This window comes from Dendrobates tinctorius, unplaced genomic scaffold (assembly GCF_039654945.1).
Source record: "Dendrobates tinctorius isolate UK_male_01 unplaced genomic scaffold, ASM3965494v1 ptg000075l, whole genome shotgun sequence".
Classification (NCBI taxonomy): Eukaryota; Metazoa; Chordata; class Amphibia; order Anura; family Dendrobatidae; genus Dendrobates; species Dendrobates tinctorius.
In genome coordinates, this window is record NW_027361743.1 from 20,435,134 (window position 1) to 20,454,565 (window position 19,432).

Sequence of the window (19,432 nt, forward strand, 5' to 3'; positions counted from 1 at the left end):
TAAAAGGTATCAACCACTGAGGACTCTCAATTTAATATATAAAGCTCAAGTGTGTGTGTGTGTGTGTATGTATGTGTGTATGTCCGTGATAGGCATCCGCACCGTCGCAGCTACAGCCACAAAATTTCGCAGAGCGTCCTAAGCTATGTTGTGAAGCGAAATTTTAACCCTGCGTGTTCCAATTCACCAAACAATTTTGCCCCTATCTACATAATGGGGGAAAAGTGTGTCAAGCCCCGCCCCTCGTTATGTCATAATGGTTGCCATGGTGACGCTGATGTCCTCATATGTTGCAAGCCCCGCCGCTCATTATGATGTCATATTGGTTGACTATGGGATGGAGGATGTGTGATGGGTACATGGGCACTGGACTATGGGATGGAGGATATGTATGACGGGTATATGGGCACGGGACTATGGGATGGAGGATATGTATGACGGGTATATGGGCACGGGACTATGGGATGGAGGATATGTATGATGGGTATATGGGCATGGGACTGAGATGAAGGATGTGTGATGGGTATATGAGCACTGGACTATGGGACGGCGGAAATGTATAACGGGTATATGGGCACGGGACTATGGGACGGACGATATGTATGATGGGTATATGGGCACTCGACTCTGGGATGGCGAATATGTATGATGGCTATATGGGCATGGGACTATGGGATGGAGGATGTGTGATGGGTACATGGGCACTGGACTATGGGATGGAGGATATGTATGATGGGTATATGGGCATGGGACTATGAGATGAAGGATGTGTGATGGGTATATGGGTACTCGACTATGGGATGGCGAATATGTATGATGGGTATATGGGCACGGGACTATGGGATGGAGGATATGTATGACGGGTATATGGGCACGGGACTATGGGATGGAGGATATGTATGATGGGTATATGGGCACGGGACTATGTGATGGAGGATATGTATGATGGGTATATGGGCATGGGACTGAGATGAAGGATGTGTGATGGGTATATGAGCACTGGACTATGGGATGGCGGATATGTATAACGAGTATATGGGCACGGGACGATGGGACGGACGATATGTATGATGGCTATATGGGCACTGGACTATGGGATGGCGAATATGTATGATGGGTATATGGGCATGGGACTATGGGATGGAGGATGTGTGATGGGTATATGGGCACGGGACTATGGGATGGAGGATGTGTGATGGGTATATGGGCACTGGACTATGGGATGGCGGATATGTATAACGGGTATATGGGCACGGGACTATGGGATGGAGGATATGTATGATGGGTATATGGGCACGGGCATATGGGATGGTGGATATGTATGATGGGTATATGGGCACGGCCCTATGGGATGGTGGATAATTATAATTTGTTATAACTAACCACAGTTAGTTACTATGCCCGGGCAGCGCCGGGCTCTTCAGCTAGTTCTAAATATTCTTCGATGTGCACTGAGCGACCTACAATAGATGCATATATATGTACAGTGGGGGAAAAAAAAAGTATTTAGTCAGCCACCAATTGTGCAAGTTCTCCCACTTAAAAAGATGAGAGAGGCCTGTAATTGCCATCATAGGTAGACCATAACTATGAGAGTCAAAATGAGAAAACAAATCAAGAAAATCACCTTGCCTGATTCGGCAACATTTATTTTGCAAATTATGGAGGAAAAATAAGTATTTGGTCACCTAAAAACATGCAAGATTTCTAGCTCTCACAGACCTGTAACTCCTTCTTTAAGAGGCTCCTCTGTCCTCCACTCATTACCTGTAATAATGGCACCTGGTTGAACTTGTTATAAAAGTTACCTGTCCACAACCTCAAACAGTCACACTCCAAACTCCACTATGGTGAAGACCAAAGAGCTGTCGAAGGACACCAGAAACAAAATTGTAGCCCTGCACCAGGCTGGGAAGACTGAATCTGCAATAGGCAAGCAGCTTGGTGTGAGGAAATCAACTGTGGGAGCAATAATAAGAAAATGGAAGACATACAAGACCACTGATAATTTCCATCGATCTGGGGCTCCACATAAGATCTCACCCCGAGGGGTCAAAATTATCACAAAAACTGTGAGAAAAAAATCCCAGAACCACACGGGGGGACCTAGTGAATGACTTGCATAGAGCTGGAACCACTGTAACAAAGGCTACCATCAGTAACACATTACCCCGCCAGGGACTCAGATCCTGCAGTGCCAGAAATATCCCCCTGCTTAAGCGAGTACATGTCCAGGCCCGTCTGAAGTTTGATAAGAGAGCATTTGGATTATCCAGAAAAGTATTGGGAGAATGTCATATGGTCTGATGAAACCAAAGTAGAACTATTTGGTAGAAACAAAACTCGTCGTGTTTGGAGGAGACAGAATGCCGAGTTGCATCCAAAGAACACCATACCTACTGTGAAGCATGGAAGTGGCAACATCATACTTTGGGGCTGTTTCTCTGCAAAGGGACCAGGAGGACTGATCCGTGTACATGAAAGAATGAATGGGGCTATGTATTGAGAGATTTTGAGTGCAAACCTCCTTCCATCAGCAAGGACATTGAAGATGAAACGTGGATGGGTCTTTCAGCAAGAAAATGATCCCAAGCACACCGCCAGGGCAACAAAGGAGTGGCTTCATAAGAAGCATATGAAGGACCTGGAGTGGCCTAGCCAGTCTCCAGATCTTTACCCCATAGAAAATCTTTGGAGGGATTTGAAAATCCATGCTGCCCAGCGACAGGCCCAAAACATGACTGCTCTAGAGGAGATCTGCATGGAGGAATGGGCCAACATAATACCACCAACAGAGTGTGCCAACCTTGTGAAGACTTGACCTCTGTCATTGCCAACAAAGTATATATGACAAAACATTAAGATGAACTTTTGTTAATGACCAAATACTTATTTTCCACTATAATTTGCCAAATAAATATTGCCAAATCAGACAAGGTGATTTTCTGGATTTGTTTTCTCATTTTGACTCTTATAGTTGTGGCTTACCTATGATATCAATTACAGGCCTCTCATCTTTTTAAGTGGGAGAACTAAATACTTTTATCCCCACTGTATATGTATATAGGCTGCCATGGTTCTCAGGAGTGAAAGTCCCGTTTACACCAGAAGATGTGCTGTTGAGAACTATTACTTTTCTGCTGCACAAAAGATCATTTCACTTGTTCGTCAGATGATCTGCACCCTGTTTAAATGGAAACAATCATGAATCAATCATTCTTAAATGGTACTGATCACCAAAAATCTAGCCGTTTCAAAAAATATATATAAATTATAGATATGTTTACTTATTTTAGATGGTTTTATGAAAGTCAGTATCTAAAAACCTTTGTTTTTTATACCATTTTTTTCAATAGAATCACGCTAATTATAGCAGGGTTTTTTTTAATTTTGTCTTTTGTAGGTTTTGTATGCTTTATGGCCATGCGAACATGCATTTATATGCTGCATGTGTACCAACTCAAACCAAGCTCAATTTTTGTGTTTAATCTTGTGGGCATTGCAGTTTCTAACTGATCCCTTTGCATCACACATGCTTTTAATGCATAATTCAGGCAGGAAGGCCGGAAAAGCGCTGCTCCCAGGTCCATAATACGACTTTATTAGAAGGCTTTTCCCTGTATGCAGCCTCAAAAATTGCAGCGATCAAAGTGCTGGCAGCAGTGCTGGGTATTAAGATGCGAGACTCATCCGAGTTTCTCGCATGTGTGATCCCAGCCTTAAAGGGAATATGGCAGCAGGTTTTCACTACTCCATCTGAGAGCAGCATGATGAAGGCACAGAACCAAATTCCAGTGATGCATCACTTACTGGACTGCTTGCTGTAGTTTTTATAAAATCAGTTTTAATCAGAAGATTATGTCTAGAGGACTTGTAAACCTGCTGCCAGGTAGTCCAATCCTGCATACACTCCCTGACAAAAGTTGTGTCGCTTATCCATGTTATGTAAATAAAAGCTTATAACCTGACGTTAAATTCATCCATTAGTTGTATAAATTATTCTTTTGGAAGCTGAACCCCTCCGAAATGTGGTTTAGGTTAAGAAAATTGGCATCAATGCAGAAATATTCATCATTTAATGGACCCAGAATGGTCAGATTTTGGCAAGACAAAAGTTTTGTTGCCTGGTCATATAATGCACCCAATCCTAGTTTACATCCTCACATGTGCTCAGTAGATGATCAGTTAATTAGTGGGTGTGTATAAAAAGAAACCCAGCACCCCAGATCTTCACTTGAGCTGCAACTTAAGCTCTGACAACATGCCAAAAATCCACCCTGCGACCAAAGCCTGGATTATCAAGAGGCTGAAAACCAGATCCACTGCAGAGGTGGCTGGCACCTTTAATGTGTCTCAGCGTCAAGTACAAAGAATTAAAAAAAAGATTCCGAGAGACTGGAGATGTGTTTGACAAGCCCAGGTCTGGCACACCCTGCAAGACAACTGCTCAGGAGGAACGTTTGTAGGTTAGAAAATCCAAAGCAAGCCCCTCTTCCACTGCAGCACAGCTCCAACAGGCCTGGTCATCTCAAGTCCCTGTGTCAACTAGAACAGTTTGTAGGATTGTCTCAAAATGGCCTCCATGGTCAAATCAGTGCCCAGAAGCCAGCACTTAACAAAAGGCAAATAAAAAACCGTGTGGCATTTGCAAAGTCCCACAGCCTGCAAAACAGATGGACGCTGGAAAAGTGGCAGAAGGTGGATTTCTATGATGAGTCTTCAGTAGAATTACACCACAGACGCCGCAAATACTGCAGGAGACCTACTGGAGCCCGTATGGATCCAAAATACACCCAGAAAACAGTTAAATTTGGTGGTGGAAAGATCATGGTCTGGGGTTACATTCAGCATGGGGGTGTGCGAAACATTTGCAAGGTGGAAGGCAATATCAATAGCCTACAATATCAAGAAGTATTAGCTACCTCTTATATTCCAAATCATAAAAGGGGTCAATTCTGCAGCAGGATGGTGCTCCATCTCATACATCCATCTCTACAGCAAAGTTCCCCCAGGCAAAAAAGATCAAGGTGCTCAAGGACTGGCCAGCCCAGTCACCAGACATGGACATCATTGAGCATGTTTGGGGTAGGATGAAAGAGGAAGCTTGAAAGACAAAACCAAAGAATCTAGATGAACTCTGGGAGGCATGTAAGACTGCATTCTGTGCTATTCCTGATGACTTCATTAATAAATTGTATGAATCATTGTTGAACCGCATGGATGCAGTCCTTCAAGCTCATGGAAGTCACACTAAATATTAAATATGACTAATAGCACCATAACTTCATTCACCAATGTTATGCAACATATATTTGTATTTTAAGTTTTTTGGTTGAATATCACATTACTTTCTGTGGCCGACAAAACTTTTGTCTTGTCAAAATCTGACCATTCTGTGTCCATTAAATGATCAATATTTCTGCATTGATGGCAATTTATTTTCTTAACCTAAACCACATTTCGGAGGGTTTCAGCTTTCAAAAGAATAATTTATACAACCAATGGATGAATTTAACGTCAGGTGATAAGATTTTATTTACATAACATGGATAAGCGACATAACTTCTGTCAGGGAGTGTAGGCAGTTTTCTGGCCCACGGACCGAGACATCCAAAGGGCTGAAACAGTGCCCTCCCGCGCCCACCATCACCAAACTCCGCGTCCTCTGGATGCAGACGGGTGAATATATTGGTGGAGAATGGGCCACTGTCATGGCGGTGTCGGGGCCTGCTGCCGCCGCTACCTCCGCTCCTGTGCCCTCCTCGCATCTCCCTGCTCACCGGCCACGCGCCGCGGTGCTCCCCCGTCCTGTCCTCCTGCCACCCGGGGGATCCAGCGTGTCTCCTCCCCACTCCCGTCCATCCGGCCAGCAGCGGTCCTGTGCATACGCCTTGGACTGCGGGCTCCCCAGCCTCCTTAACCCTGTGGCACCCTACCCAGAAGCACAAGTGCCCCAATCAGGTGCCGGCACAGGGTATATCAGGTGGCTCCTCCATATTGCTGATTACCGTGTGCATACTGTGCGTTAATCCTGGCCTTGCTTGTGGGTTCTGCCCGTTACTTGCACCTCCTGCTCTGTCCTGACCTTCCTGCTCTGTCCTGTTACCTGAACCACCTCCTGCTCCGTCCTGATTTTCCTGCTCCGTCCTATTAACCTGTGCCTCCATCCGGGTAATCTGCCCTGGTGGCCCCATCTCCCTAAGCCCCGTCTGGGTCTAGGCTCTCTCTTCCACCTAGTCCTGCCCGCGGTGCTCCTCTGTCTCCCCTTGAGCCGTCCCTCTAGGTGCCAGCTATCGCGGTACTTGACTCCCTCGGGTCTGCCCCTAGCGATCCCTGTATAGGGGTTGGCTCCACCTGGTCCGCTTGCTCGTGGGAGCTTCAGTGCCACTCTCGGAAGCACGTCATCCCCTAGGCATCACAGCCACCAGCCCCTTCTTCCATCAATCAGTCAGTGCAATGGCGACAGGAGCAGAGCGTCAGGGGAATGGGAGCGAGGTGAGGATGTGGTGTGTTTATTATTTTCATGTGTGTGGGATGTTTGGCTGCACATGGGAGGTTAAGTGGGGGCTTATACGTTTCATATCAGTGGTAGTGAACCTATGGCACGCGTGCCAGAGGGGGCATGCAAAGCATTTCCTTAGCACCAGCAGGTGGTGCTATGTGCAGGGGGTGGGGTAGCAGCTCAGTTCGGCGGTGCAGCGTAGACCCCGCATGATTCCCCCTCCAGCCAGGAGTACACGGAACAGCAGCCGCAGCTTGCAGTCCCCACCAGCTGCACACTGGCGGGGTGGGAGAAGGCTGCGGGCAGGTGGCCAAGAGCTCTGAGGTGCACTGCAGGCAGCATAAGAGGTCCTACAAGGACGATGTAGTGACCACCGAGGCCAAGAAGAGCAGCAGGTGCCCGGGGAGATACATTCTGCAGTGCGCACAGAGACCACTGCTTGGCAGCAACCAGACCTGATCTGCACTGGGAATCCCACTACGGTCCCTCTCCCTGCCTGGCACTTGGTTCTGCCTGTAACCCCTCTGCTCTTCTCTATCTCTGCTCTTCAGTCCTCTCCAAACTCTCCACTTTGCTTTCTGCTATCTCTGCTTTTTCTTGATTCTGCCTGAAGTCTGGTGCCTGTACTTTTTTCCTGCTTTATATCTGCAGTCTGCTACTTCTGCTCCTGTATGTCGCTGCACTCTTATGCCCATGCCTGCTCGCTTATATGCCTGCTTACTGTTACCTGCTTTCTTACCACTGCCTGTTTTGACATGCCTGCTTACTCTGTTACCTGCTCTTTCTTACCCCTGCCTGCTCACCGACATGCCTGCTTACTCTCTACTACCTCTTTCTTACCCCTGCCTGCTCACTCTATTACCTGCTCTCTCTTACCCCTGCCTGCTGTTATGCCTGCTTACAGTTTCCTGCTCTCTTACCCCTGCCTGCTCTCTGATATGCCTGCTTACGCTCTATTACCTACTCTCTCACCCCTGCCTGCTTACTGTTACCTGCTCTCTTACCCATGCCTGCTCACTGACATGCCTGCTCACTCTTACCTGCTTTCTTACCCCTGCCTGCTTACTCTCTTGTTGCCTGCTCTCTGACCTGCCTGCTTACTCTGTTACCTGCTCTCTCTTACCCCTGCCTGCTTTCTGCATGAGCCGCTTTTCTAAAGTAAAACTTCAGTATTCGGGTTAAATTGCAGTGGTGGCACGTTGCAATAAGTGGGTTTTAGGTTGCATTTTGGGCACTTGGCCTCCCTGAGGTTCACCATCACTGTTACATAGGGAGGCTGTGTGAGGTCTCATACAGTATATAGGAGGATGAATACTTAATTCATCTCAATATTAAGAGATACAATTAATAAAATAATTATAATTAATATGTTAATAAGAAGAATTAATTTCAGCCTATTGGTTTGGCCCTCCATAACAGTCTCATGTGGCCCCTAGGGAAAATTAATTGCCTACCCCTGCTCTAGATCATACTGCTTTCAAAACCCTGGTGACAGATTTCCTTTAACAAATGTGCCATTTGTGATATTAACATGCACAGGATTAATTCATCAAGCTTTAAAATTATATTTACACTTTCAGATGAAAAGGCTAAATTAAGTGATAATTATTACTAGTAAGAGTGATTTGTTCTAAGGACTTCAGATAACGGTTGCTCTACACATCATCTAAACATCAAGACGTTGTCTATAAAGCAATCTAGGGCATATTTGAGGAGGAACAATATACAGCTTATAGAACCACAGTCATGAAAGGGAAGGCCATCACTGTCTGCCATCATCATGTCTGCCATCCAGCCTAAAGAGGTATTTGAGGAGGGCACAGGCCTGCAGTAAGTCAATCTGGTTGGATGCCTGAAATGATGCTCTGGGAGTTGTATACTGATAGCGCGCAATACCTAGTATTTTACCAAGGCATCTTTGAAGACTATGGCAATGTATTAACCGACTATTTGGTATAAAAACTTAGTGAAAATAAACTGGTTATACATTCAGGAAGGTTGTCATCTTTAACAATGACCAAAGTTAAAAACCACAAATCACCGCTCTGATCTGTGGTCTAATCTGAGCTTTCATGAATGGGAGACAGTTCTGTACTGAAAGACTTTTAAACTATAGCATGTGACAATGATCAAAGATGATGGTCCTGTCCTGAACTGGTTAATGAATAATGAAAGATGAGACGTTTTCTGCGGGACCCAGCCAAGTATGGTGCTCGGCTCTCTCCGGCAGTCCTGTAGAAAATGCTCCACCGCAGCTCCATTGAAAAGGGGGGGACAAAATTCGCCTCCTCTGTTGACTAGTGGAGACAGCAGGGGTTGGATCACTAATCAATCTAGAAGTTATCGCCTTATCAGAAGATAGAAGACACTTTCCAGATTAGCAACTTGAATTTACACAGTGAAGAGCAGATGACTGGTGGTGCGCCTTTTTGAGTAATAAATCTCTTACAGAATGATTTTTACTCGATGACCCAGAATACATAATTATTACTAAATGTTATTTATCCTTTAACACTAACCAGAAGTATGATGTGTTGTAGATTCCCCATTCTGAAAGACATCACCACCAACATTAATTCTTCCTGGATTATAAGGTCCCGATGTAGACTTGGTCTGTGAGGTAAGTGAAGGTGGAAAATTCGGTACATGACCACCAAAATTAGACTGCAATCCATTGGGCACATCTCCCATACCAGGATTCTGCAGTGATGTGACATGTGTGATCATCAGGTTCATATCTCTACTCTCTGAAGTCTGATGGTGTCCATCACTTGCAGAGGTTATCCCAGAATCTAAAGTGGTGACATTAGCGATCTGTATTTCAGAGTCTGGCTCAGTAGTAATACCAGAACTCATTAAACCAGAACTTGGTTTGTTTCTTGAGAAGCTGGATGAAGATGGATAATCCTTGTTAACCGATCTGTTGGAGTCCATAAGTCTGCGACTGGTAAAAGTGGAAGCATTTTTATCATGGACACGACTTGGCGGAGGTTCTTCCTCATCATCAATGATGATTGTCTCACTTATTATTCCCTTGCTAAGATCTAAATCTTTGCTGGAAGAAGAGTGTGATTTCAAGTCTGCCCTGTGGTTTTCTTTTGTAGAAGAAAACCCAACACTTCTCAGAGCCGCAGTTGGTACATTCTGAGGCACCTGCACGGGTTCAATGAAGACTACGTCATCGTCGTCATCAACTATAACAGATGTAGTCTGGAAGGTTTTAGAGGAAGTTGGGCCACCAAAAGCATGGCCCACATTTTTTAGTCCAGTAGCCATTGCATGAGATGGAGAACCAGAAGTTTTTGTCAATTTTCAGCCCCTTTTAAAAGGACACATGTACATTCCACGTAACCTGCGAGAAACAAGGTAATCGTTAGAAAATATTTTGACTGAATGTAACAAAATCATTTTCAGCCTTACTGACTATTGGCGATTAGTTCTGCACAGGTAAAAGTGACACACATAGTTTGAGGGACAGTTTTTATGCATAACCAGAAATGTTTCCTACCTTACTTGTTTCCGTTGTGTAGATCTGGTGTAATTATTAAAATACACTTTATAAAAAACAACAACATATATTCATTCAAAACATCGTCCGTATGGGAAACTACTACTGAAGATGGCAGTTACGGGGGTCCTCAGCAGCCCCAACTGGTTCATGGCCAGAGAGAACTCTGCTCATATGTAATGGTCACACATTTACTAGTCCTGGGATAGAACTGGACAGACGATCACCAGGGCAGATATACAGTTATATAGATAACATTGTGTGATTTCTTTAAAGGAATTAAAAAAGAAAAAAAAAAAAAAAGAAATTTGGTAGTACAGCAGCCATATTTATCAGACTTGATTTATCTGGAATAGAAAAGGCCATTTACAAATGGTTTAAAGTAATTTTTTTGCAAAAGGGATCACGCCACGATCTAATATGCATCAGGTGCATGCTTACACTAGTTGATGAGCTTTTCTTCAGGATACAAAACCTTGCATGCACCCCATGGGGACTATTAGAAACATTTTTTGTACCTTATCCCATATTTCACTTGTGCCTCTGATGTTTTCCAGTGGACTAGCAGAGGTGATGCAGTCTGCCTCTGTAGGACAATGAACATGATTGTCAGCCTCAGAAAACCCTCACAAGCCTCCATCTTGAATTTGGCTGCAGTTTGGCGATCTCATGGCTATTCTCATATCATACTATCTCCCTACACTTAAGCCCCCCTTACACACTGCGATATCGCTAGCAATATCGCTGTAAAGTCACCGATTTTGTGACGTTGCAGCGATATTGCTAGCGATATCGCTGCATGTGATACTTACCTCCGACCGGCTCCCACGCTGCTCATCGTTGGTCATGCGAGAAGCTCCTGGACCATTTCTCGTCAGGCGCTTCCTGCTGGGGCTTCCTGTGGCGCTGACGAGCGACGCGTGGACGTCAGGATCGCCGTGTCTGACAGGTAAGTAGCGACCCCCGTCCCCAGCGATGTCGCTGGTGAGATCTGCCTGTGTGGCAGCTCACTAGCGACCACTTAGCAATGCACCAGCGATCCATATCGCTGGTGCATTGCTTCGTGTAACGGTACCCTTACTGGAAAACCCTTCGGGGGTCCGTCACCACTAACAGATAGGGAAGCTGCACTAGCGTGATCGCTAAACGCAATCACAATATGACAGTAGCTTTAATGCAGTCCGTCAACGCTATGCGTTGAACGGATTGCATTAACGCAATGTGAACCTAGCCTTAGTGACAGCCAATTTGGTACTTAATGACCAGGCCAATTTTTACAATTCTGACCACTGTCACTTTATGAGGTTACAGCTCTGAACGCTTCAACGGATCCCGGTGATTCTGAGATTGTCTTATGACATGTCGTACTTCATGCTGGTAGTAAAATTTCTTCAATAGAACTTACATTTGTTTATGAAAAAAAAAAAACAAATTTGGCAAAAATTTTGAAAATTGTGCAATTTTCAAACTTAATTTTTATACGCTTAAATCAGAGTAGTGTGCCACAAAATAGTTAATAAATAACATTTCCCACATGTCTACTTTACATAAGCACAATTTTGGAAAAATGTTTTTTTTTTTTGGTTAGGATGTTATAAGGGTTAAAAGTTGACCAGCAATTTCTCATTTTTCAAACAAAACTTACAAAACCATTTTTTAGGGACCACCTCACATTTGAAGTGAGTTTTGGGGGTCAATATAAACAGAAAATACCCAAAAGTGACACCATTCTAAAAACTGCACCCCTCAAGGTGCTCAAAAACACATTCAAGAAGTTTATTAACCCTTCAGGTGCGTCACGAGAACTAAAGCAATGTGGAAGGAAAAAATGAATGGTTTACTTTTTTCACAAAAAATTTACTTTGGAACCAAACCAAAGGGATCCGGGCTGCAGCTGATCCCTTACTTCCTCTTCATGCTCAATTCAACAGGAGGCGGGGACAGCGACACCAGCACCGATTGGGCGCCTGGGTCACATGTCACAACAGCACTGGAGCCCCAGGACCGCTGGAATGCCGCCAGAATTATTTTATGGGGGCCAAGCAAGAATATGACAAGAAGTTGTCCAAGTAGTGAACAACATCTTTAAACTCTGCTACTATATTGTCATGAATGAGAAATACTAAGTTTCTTTTTGAATTTAACCCTCCGAACATCTCATCCTGAACAGTTCGAATAGTCTTCTCTTCCACCTCCATTGTATTTCTCACTGCTAACAGTTACACCATATCTTCAGAGGAAAAATAATGCTTCTTATTCTCCTCCCAAGTTGTGATTCGCTGGAAGCGATGGAAACATCTGCCTCAGTCAGAACTATCCCTTGTACTTACAGTTTTTTTTGTTAATGACGGGCCCATAGAGACAGATTGAGAGGAGGATAGGGAAGACAACCTCTTGCCATACCATTCATCTTACTTCTGCCATAAAGGTACTGTGCTGTCACTTAGCGATGCACCAGCGATCCCGACCAGCGATATGACGCGGTCAGGATCGCTGGTGCATCGCTAAGTGGTCGCTAGTGAGCTGCCACACAGGCAGATCTCACCAGTGACATAGCAGCGGTTGGGGGTCGTTGCTTACCTGTCAGACGAGGTGATCCTGACGTCCTCCCGCCCGCATCCACGCGTCGCCACAGCAGGAAGCCCAGCAGGAAGCTGACAACGAGAAACGGTCCAGGACGTTCTCACGCGATCAGCTATAACCAGCGGAGGAACGGTCGGAGGTAAGTATCACACATAGCGATATCGCTAGAAATATCGCTGCTACGTCACAAAACCAGCGACGTTATATCGATATTGCTAGCGATATCGCTTAGTGTGACAGGCCCTTAAGGCAAGGCTGTTCCTCTCTCATTTTCTCCATGCATAAAGGTTTTTTTATGGGCAGACGGGAGCTTTTTACTACAGATGGCGCATTTGCGATTCATAGTTTTATGCCTCGCTCTTGGTGCAAGATCATGGTCTGCCAAGAGAAAAAAAATGGGATCTTGCACAAAGAGTGGGAACTTATTCATACCAGCTACACTTACTGGGTCTTGGTTTGTGCTGGGCTCTGCAGATGCAGAACTTAGGGATAACATACCTTCCATAGTCAAAGACCTTTTGTCCTACCCTTAATGTGTCGTATTAGGGTTTCTGACAGAACGTGTTTCAGCGCGCCAGCATCCAAAGGGATGAAAGATTCCTCCTTCATTTGACAGAAACCAGCCCAGTGATCCTATCCATTTTCAAATTGCTCGCTCGAGACACCACGAGTTCCACGCTGGAACGCACCCAGAATGGACGTCACACACAAAGGATCCTGGGAACTCATGGTGCTTCCTGCATGCTTGTCACATGCCGACATGGAGAAAAGGAGGAAGATTGCGTCTGATGAGCTACAGAAGGACTCCCCAGCCACGACACCACACAGCATTACCCTGAGGCGCATGAGGAAGGCAGCGCGATCGACCTCTGCAGTCCGGCTGTCAGGTAACATCCTAGGTGACTCCTTGCTGGCCACATCACCCCACAGATAACCTCTTAATGCCCATAGGGACAGGAAAAACACTGATCGAAGGTTGGGAGGGGCTATTTAACCTCTGTGTTTCCTGTCCCTATTTAGGATGGGGAGGCAACCTCCTGTGGTGCTGTAATGGAGGGGATTGGAGAAAACAGCATAAATAAATTTTCATCCACAGGTGGTTAACTTTATCAGCATACTTTGTGCAGAAAGCTCCATCCCCTCAGTTCCCAGCATGTATCGCACCTGCTACTGACCAATGACTTCCCTATCCTGAACTGAAAGCCTATTTGAATGTAGTATGACACCGAAGTGCAGGGACAGAGAGACAAAGGCCCAACCCTACTTCCTATAATGGTCTTGGTCTTTGCTGTTCAATTCAGACAACAGACAAAAGAATTTCACAGAAGAGAAAGAACTATTGGTCGCCATTTTGGGTTGAGTTTTCAGCAGTAAAAAGATCTTAAGGCTGTGTGCACACGCTGCGGATTTTGCTGCGGTTCCGCAGCGGTTTTGGCCGCTGCGGACCCGCAGCAGTTTTTGCTGCGGTGTACAGTACCATGATTCCCTATGGGAATCAAAAACCGCAGTGCAGACGGTGCGGAATTTTCCGCGCGGATTATCTGCGGTTTTCAATCCGCAGAAAGAATTGACATGTCAATTCTTTCTGCAGATTCTCCTGCGGTTTGCCATCTCCTCCATTGAGGAGATGAAAAACCGCAGGGCAAAACCGCAGAGCAATCCGCAGGTAAAACCGCAGGTCTTTTGACCTGCGGTTTCACCTGCGGATTTTACAAAATCCGCGCGGATGAATCCGCACATAATCCGCAGCGTGTGCACACAGCCTCAAGGCTGTGTGCCCACGTTGCGTTTTTTAAGCGTTTACGCAGCGCTTTTAGACGTGCGTTTCTGCTGCGGAAACGCTTAAGAAAAGCATCCCATGGAAACACAATGGAATACGCACATGTTGTGCTAACGGTGCGTTTTTTTCCGCTGCAGAAACGGTAAGCGGAAAAAAACGCAGCATGTTCATTAATTTTGCGGAAACGCACGCGTTTCCGCATACATTCAGGCTATGTGCCATGTAGCATTTTTCAAGCGTTTTTTTCCTGAGCAGAAACGCATGCCCTTGCCAGGGAAAACGTATGTGCTTTTTGACACGCGTTTTTGACGCGATTGTCAAGCGTTTTGACATGCGTTTTCCTATGCATTTTTGCAATTACAGTGTATGCATGCGATTCCGCACAATTAATGAACATGCTGCGTTTTTTTCCGCTAAGCGTTTCTGCAGCGGAAAAAAGAACGCACCATTAGTACAACATGTGCGTTTTCCATTCTATTAGACGCTTTTCTTAAGCGTTTCCGCAGCAGAAACGCTTGTCTAAAAGCGCTGAGGAAACGCTTAAAAAACGCAACGTGGGCACACAGCCTCAATTGTATTGCAAAAACACATAGGAAAACGCATGCTAAAACGCTTAACAAAAGCGTCAAAAACTCTTATAAAAGCGCTTCATAAAATGCATGCCTTTTACCGGGAAGAGGGTGTGCGTTTCCGCTCAGGAATATTCTGCATGAAAAACGCTATGTGGGCACATAGCCTAAATAAAGTAATTTACAGATAGTGATAAATAGAATGTTTCACAAGATATCAAGTCCTCTGACATTGCTGGGGACATTTAAAGAAAGCTTTAGACAAACCAGAGTTTAAGGCTGAGTTCACATGTGGCTTTTTTTCGCGTTTCCGCGGCGGTTTTAACCGTGAAAAATAATCATCCCATGCATTCCTATGGGATTCCGCTATGCTGTGCTAATGCTGCGGTTTTTACCGCGGCGGAATCGCTTCGCGGTAAAAAACGCAGCATGCTCATTAATTTTGCGGAATCGCGGTGATCCCGCACCCATAGGAATGCATTGTTCCGCTTATTTCCCGCATGTGGCTGTGCACACCATTCGAAAAGTAAGCAGAACAATTACGGATGGTACCCACGGTCCGGAGGAGAGGAGACTGTCCTCCAGGCTTTGGGTACCATATCCCTGTAAAAAATAGAATTTAAAATAAAAAATATTGTTATTCTCACCTTCCGACGTCCCGCGCAGCCTTCCCGCCTCTCTCCACGCTCCCAGTAATCCTTTGCGAAAATGCCCGCGATGATGTCCGTTCTCACGGTCATTTGCGAGATGTCGCGATCCCGCGAGAATGGACGTCATCACGGGCATTTTCGCAAAGGATTACTGGGAATGGGAGCGTGGAGAGAGGCAGGAAGGCTCCGCGGCACGTCGGAAGGTAAGAATAACACCATTTTTTATTTTTTTTTATTTTTTACATTTTATCTTTTACTACTGATGCTGCATAGGCGGCCTCAGTAGTAAAAAGTTGGTCACACTTGTCAAATACTATGTTTGACGAGTGTGACCAACCTGTCAATCAGTTCTCCAAGCAATGCTACAGATCGCTTGGAAAATTCTAGCATTTTGCAAGCTAATTACGCTTGCAAAATGCTAGTTTTTCCACGGGAAAATCGCGGGGATTTAAAATGCAATTTTCCCGCGCAATGGAATTCCGGAACTCTCGCGGTAATTTCTGCGAGAGTTCCGCTACGTGTGAACCCAGCCTAAAGATTACTTCAATATTGGCTGCTTTAAGATAATCTAGACAGATCAGGTGACTGAAGATTGACCAGAAGAAGTTGAATACTGTTGCAAAGCACAAGATAGGAAAACTCGACCGGCATTACAATGCCTTAGTGCTGCAGAATTTATGTTGGCCATACCATTATATAAAAACGCATGTGGTCTAAGAGCGGGCTGAGCAAGCCTGGTTTCCATGGCGATTAGAGAAATCTGCCCTTGCAACCAAGTCTCCCTCTGAGCCCTATGTGCATTCAGCAGCTGGGCGCTTCCAGTCGCTGATAAATGAAAGCCTGGGCCTCAATCTGCTCTGGCAGGAGTACTCCCACAGCTCTCCTGCCAGGTAGGAGAGACCTGGCAGCAATGATGGCACATCTCCCTCCAATAGCTAAGCAAATGAGTGACTAATACAAGTAAGCCTTCTGCACCAGCAAGAAATGTGCATGCAGCTTATAGCCAGTAGAGGGCACATCACAATAGTGAGTAGGAAAGGTGCTTCAGCAATGAAGGAGGGGAGCTGTCACCACTATTTGGGTCATGACATTGTGGGGCCTACTTAATCAAAAGTGCCACAGAAGAGGTAAGACGTTTGCAGCATTCTGGTCCGGTTCCCACGAGTAATAAAGTGGCCGTGTGATCAGGGTCCTGAGAATCATTTTGCCCATCCACTATATGCCGCCTCAGAGAATTTGCCGAACACAACCACCATAATTAACAGAGTGCATACAATAGTAGCCACTATTGCCAAATAAAATCCTGCACACAGCACTAATTAATAGCACTGCATGAGGATGGTGCAATTATCCTCCTAGCGACATGGCCTGTGGAGCGCGCACACCAGATTGCTGACCAGACTCACGGAGCTTTATATATGTGCCTAGTCTTGGCCTTGCTGCATTTCTGGCACAAATTTGCAATCGGCAGCAGGACACGGAGCCAAACAGGGTGGATCCGGCTAAAGCAATTGTATGATGCCCTGAGCTCTGCAGAAGGTGATTCTGGCATCACATGGTGGGCTCAGCAGCTGGATAGTCCAACATGACGCAGAACAGCTTGCCACCAATTGTAAACGCTGCCAGGAAATGCAGTAAGCGACACATTTAGAGCTGTAAAAATAAATAAAGCTGGTCATACAGTGATAGCTGTCAGATGAGTGCTCATTTGGCTGCCAGCCATCTCTTCAAACTCCTTTGAATATTCTGCTCAGCCATGTTTTTATGCATTTTCAAAAGGAGAGTGTGAAAAATCTCTGGCAGGTACTCTTATCTCACCAGACATCAAGGGAAAGTAGGGAGGCCCTAGTACATATTAGATCGTCAGCCGATCACCCCGATATCGGTGGGTTTGGCTGTTTTTAGCCTAATATGTATATGAGGCCTTAAAGGGGAACTGTCACCCCATTTTTGGACTATCAGCTGCGGCGACCGACATCAGGGGCTTATCTACAACCTTCTGTAATGCTGTAGATAAGCCCCCGATGTAACCTGAAAGATAAGAAAAACGAGTTAGATTATACTCACCCCGGTGTTCGGTCCGGTCCAGCACCTCCCATCTTCTAGCGATGACGTCCTTCTTGCTTCTCCCTCGGCTCCTGCGCAGGCGTACTTTCTCTGCCCTATTGAGGGCAGGGCATAGTACTGCAGTGCGCAGGCGCCAGAGCCCTCTGACCTTTCCCGGCGTCTGCGCACTGTAGTAATTTACTCTGCCCTCAACAGGGCAGATAAAGTACGCCTGCGCAGGAGCCGAGGGAGAAGCAAGAAGGAGGACGTCATCTACAGAAGATGGGAGGCGCCGGAGCGGACTGTGACACCCACCGTATCCGACTCCGCCCCCGGTGAGTATAATCTAACGTGTTTTTCTTATCTTTCAGGTTACATCGGGGGGCTTATCTACAGCATTACAGAATGCTGTAGATAAGCCCTTGATGGCTGTGGCCGCAGCTCATAAGCCGAAAATTAGGTGACAGATTCCCTTTAAGTCTGAATCGGAGTTGGCAGTTTTGATTAATAATTATAATGAAAATTAAAAGGTGACCAAAAAGCACTGCAAACAGACTATATTAGACCTAAAGCTGCTCAAAGACAGCTCTCAACTGCTTTGGATAAGTCGTGGCTAAACAATAAAGGACCCAGAAGACCAGCAGTGGCCATTGCCGCAAAACACAGCTGAGCTACAGATCTCAACAACCATTACAGAGCATTGTCACTGGTTACTCCCCTCCATAGCTGAAAACAGCTGATCAGTGTAGGTGCCACACACCACTGATCTGATATGGATTACCTATTCTGAGGACCAATTTTTTGGTTACTACTATGGTCACTTACCCAGTTGTTATTTGCTTGGGTAACATGGGTGTTACTATTCTGCCCCATAAGCCATCTGACCAAAGCGCCTCTTCATGCACACGTTGAGTATTTCTGACTTGCAGGTTTGGGGCAGAAAATCTGCTTCATGTCAATTCACCACTAACTTGACTCAAATCAATAAAAAACGCAGGCAAAACTGTGGGTTTTTGCGCCTGCATTTTTCCTGCCAAGAGATGCAGAAATTTTACTCAACGTGTGCACATACCATAAATCTATAAATATGTACCGGTACATGTAAACGCTGTCCTGTCCAGCCATTAGCAGTCCAGTCTGAGCAGTTAGTGACTGACCCCATTGCTTGTGTCCTCTAGTCTTCCCATCAGCGGCAGCCGCAGAGTACAAGCTTACTCCATGCTGTTAGGCAGGGCTGTGGAGTCGGAGTTGTGGAGTAACAGTCGGAGCTCATTTTGGTGGAGTCGGTATAAAATGGACCGACTCCTAAAATATATAATAAATTGGGTACAGTAGTTCAATGCAGGATGTGCTGAACATTTTTTCATAGGAATTTGGGAAAGTTATGAGATGTCCTATAAATGGCTGTTCTATTCCTGATCTAAGGCTACATTCACACACAGCGTTTTTCCTGCGTTTTTTGAGGATACGTTTTTTCAGCTGCAAAAGCAGATCAGCTTTTTAAAAAACCGCATCACCTGAAAGGTTTTTGAGCTCATAGATAATGTTTTCAATAGCAAAAGTAGATTAGAAATCTGCTCTATTCAGTTATCCATATTTGTCTATCCATATCTTATCTGTACCAAAAAGAATGAAAGCTGGATAGCACACAGACTAACACTTTTTTTTTTTTTTTTTTTTTTTTTTAAGCACCAGTCAGGTACACCTCATAGCTGCCCAAAGGGACGCTCAGGACAGGCATTGCTCGTCTTCAGTAACACATCAACTGATAGTTGGAATAAAAAGACTGCATTC

At 45.3% G+C, this 19,432-nt stretch overlaps 1 protein-coding gene across 1 annotated transcript in view; it reads right to left on the reverse strand.

The window, feature by feature from the left end:
• The window catches only part of ZMYM2 (zinc finger MYM-type containing 2), a 116,600-nt gene that overhangs the window by 67,924 nt on the left and 29,244 nt on the right, over positions 1-19,432 (reverse strand). The window contains exon 2 of the mRNA XM_073583065.1: positions 9,022-9,854. Within this exon, the coding sequence (XP_073439166.1) occupies positions 9,022-9,778 (757 nt within the window). The 5' untranslated portion in view covers positions 9,779-9,854. The remainder of the gene's footprint in view (positions 1-9,021; positions 9,855-19,432) is intronic.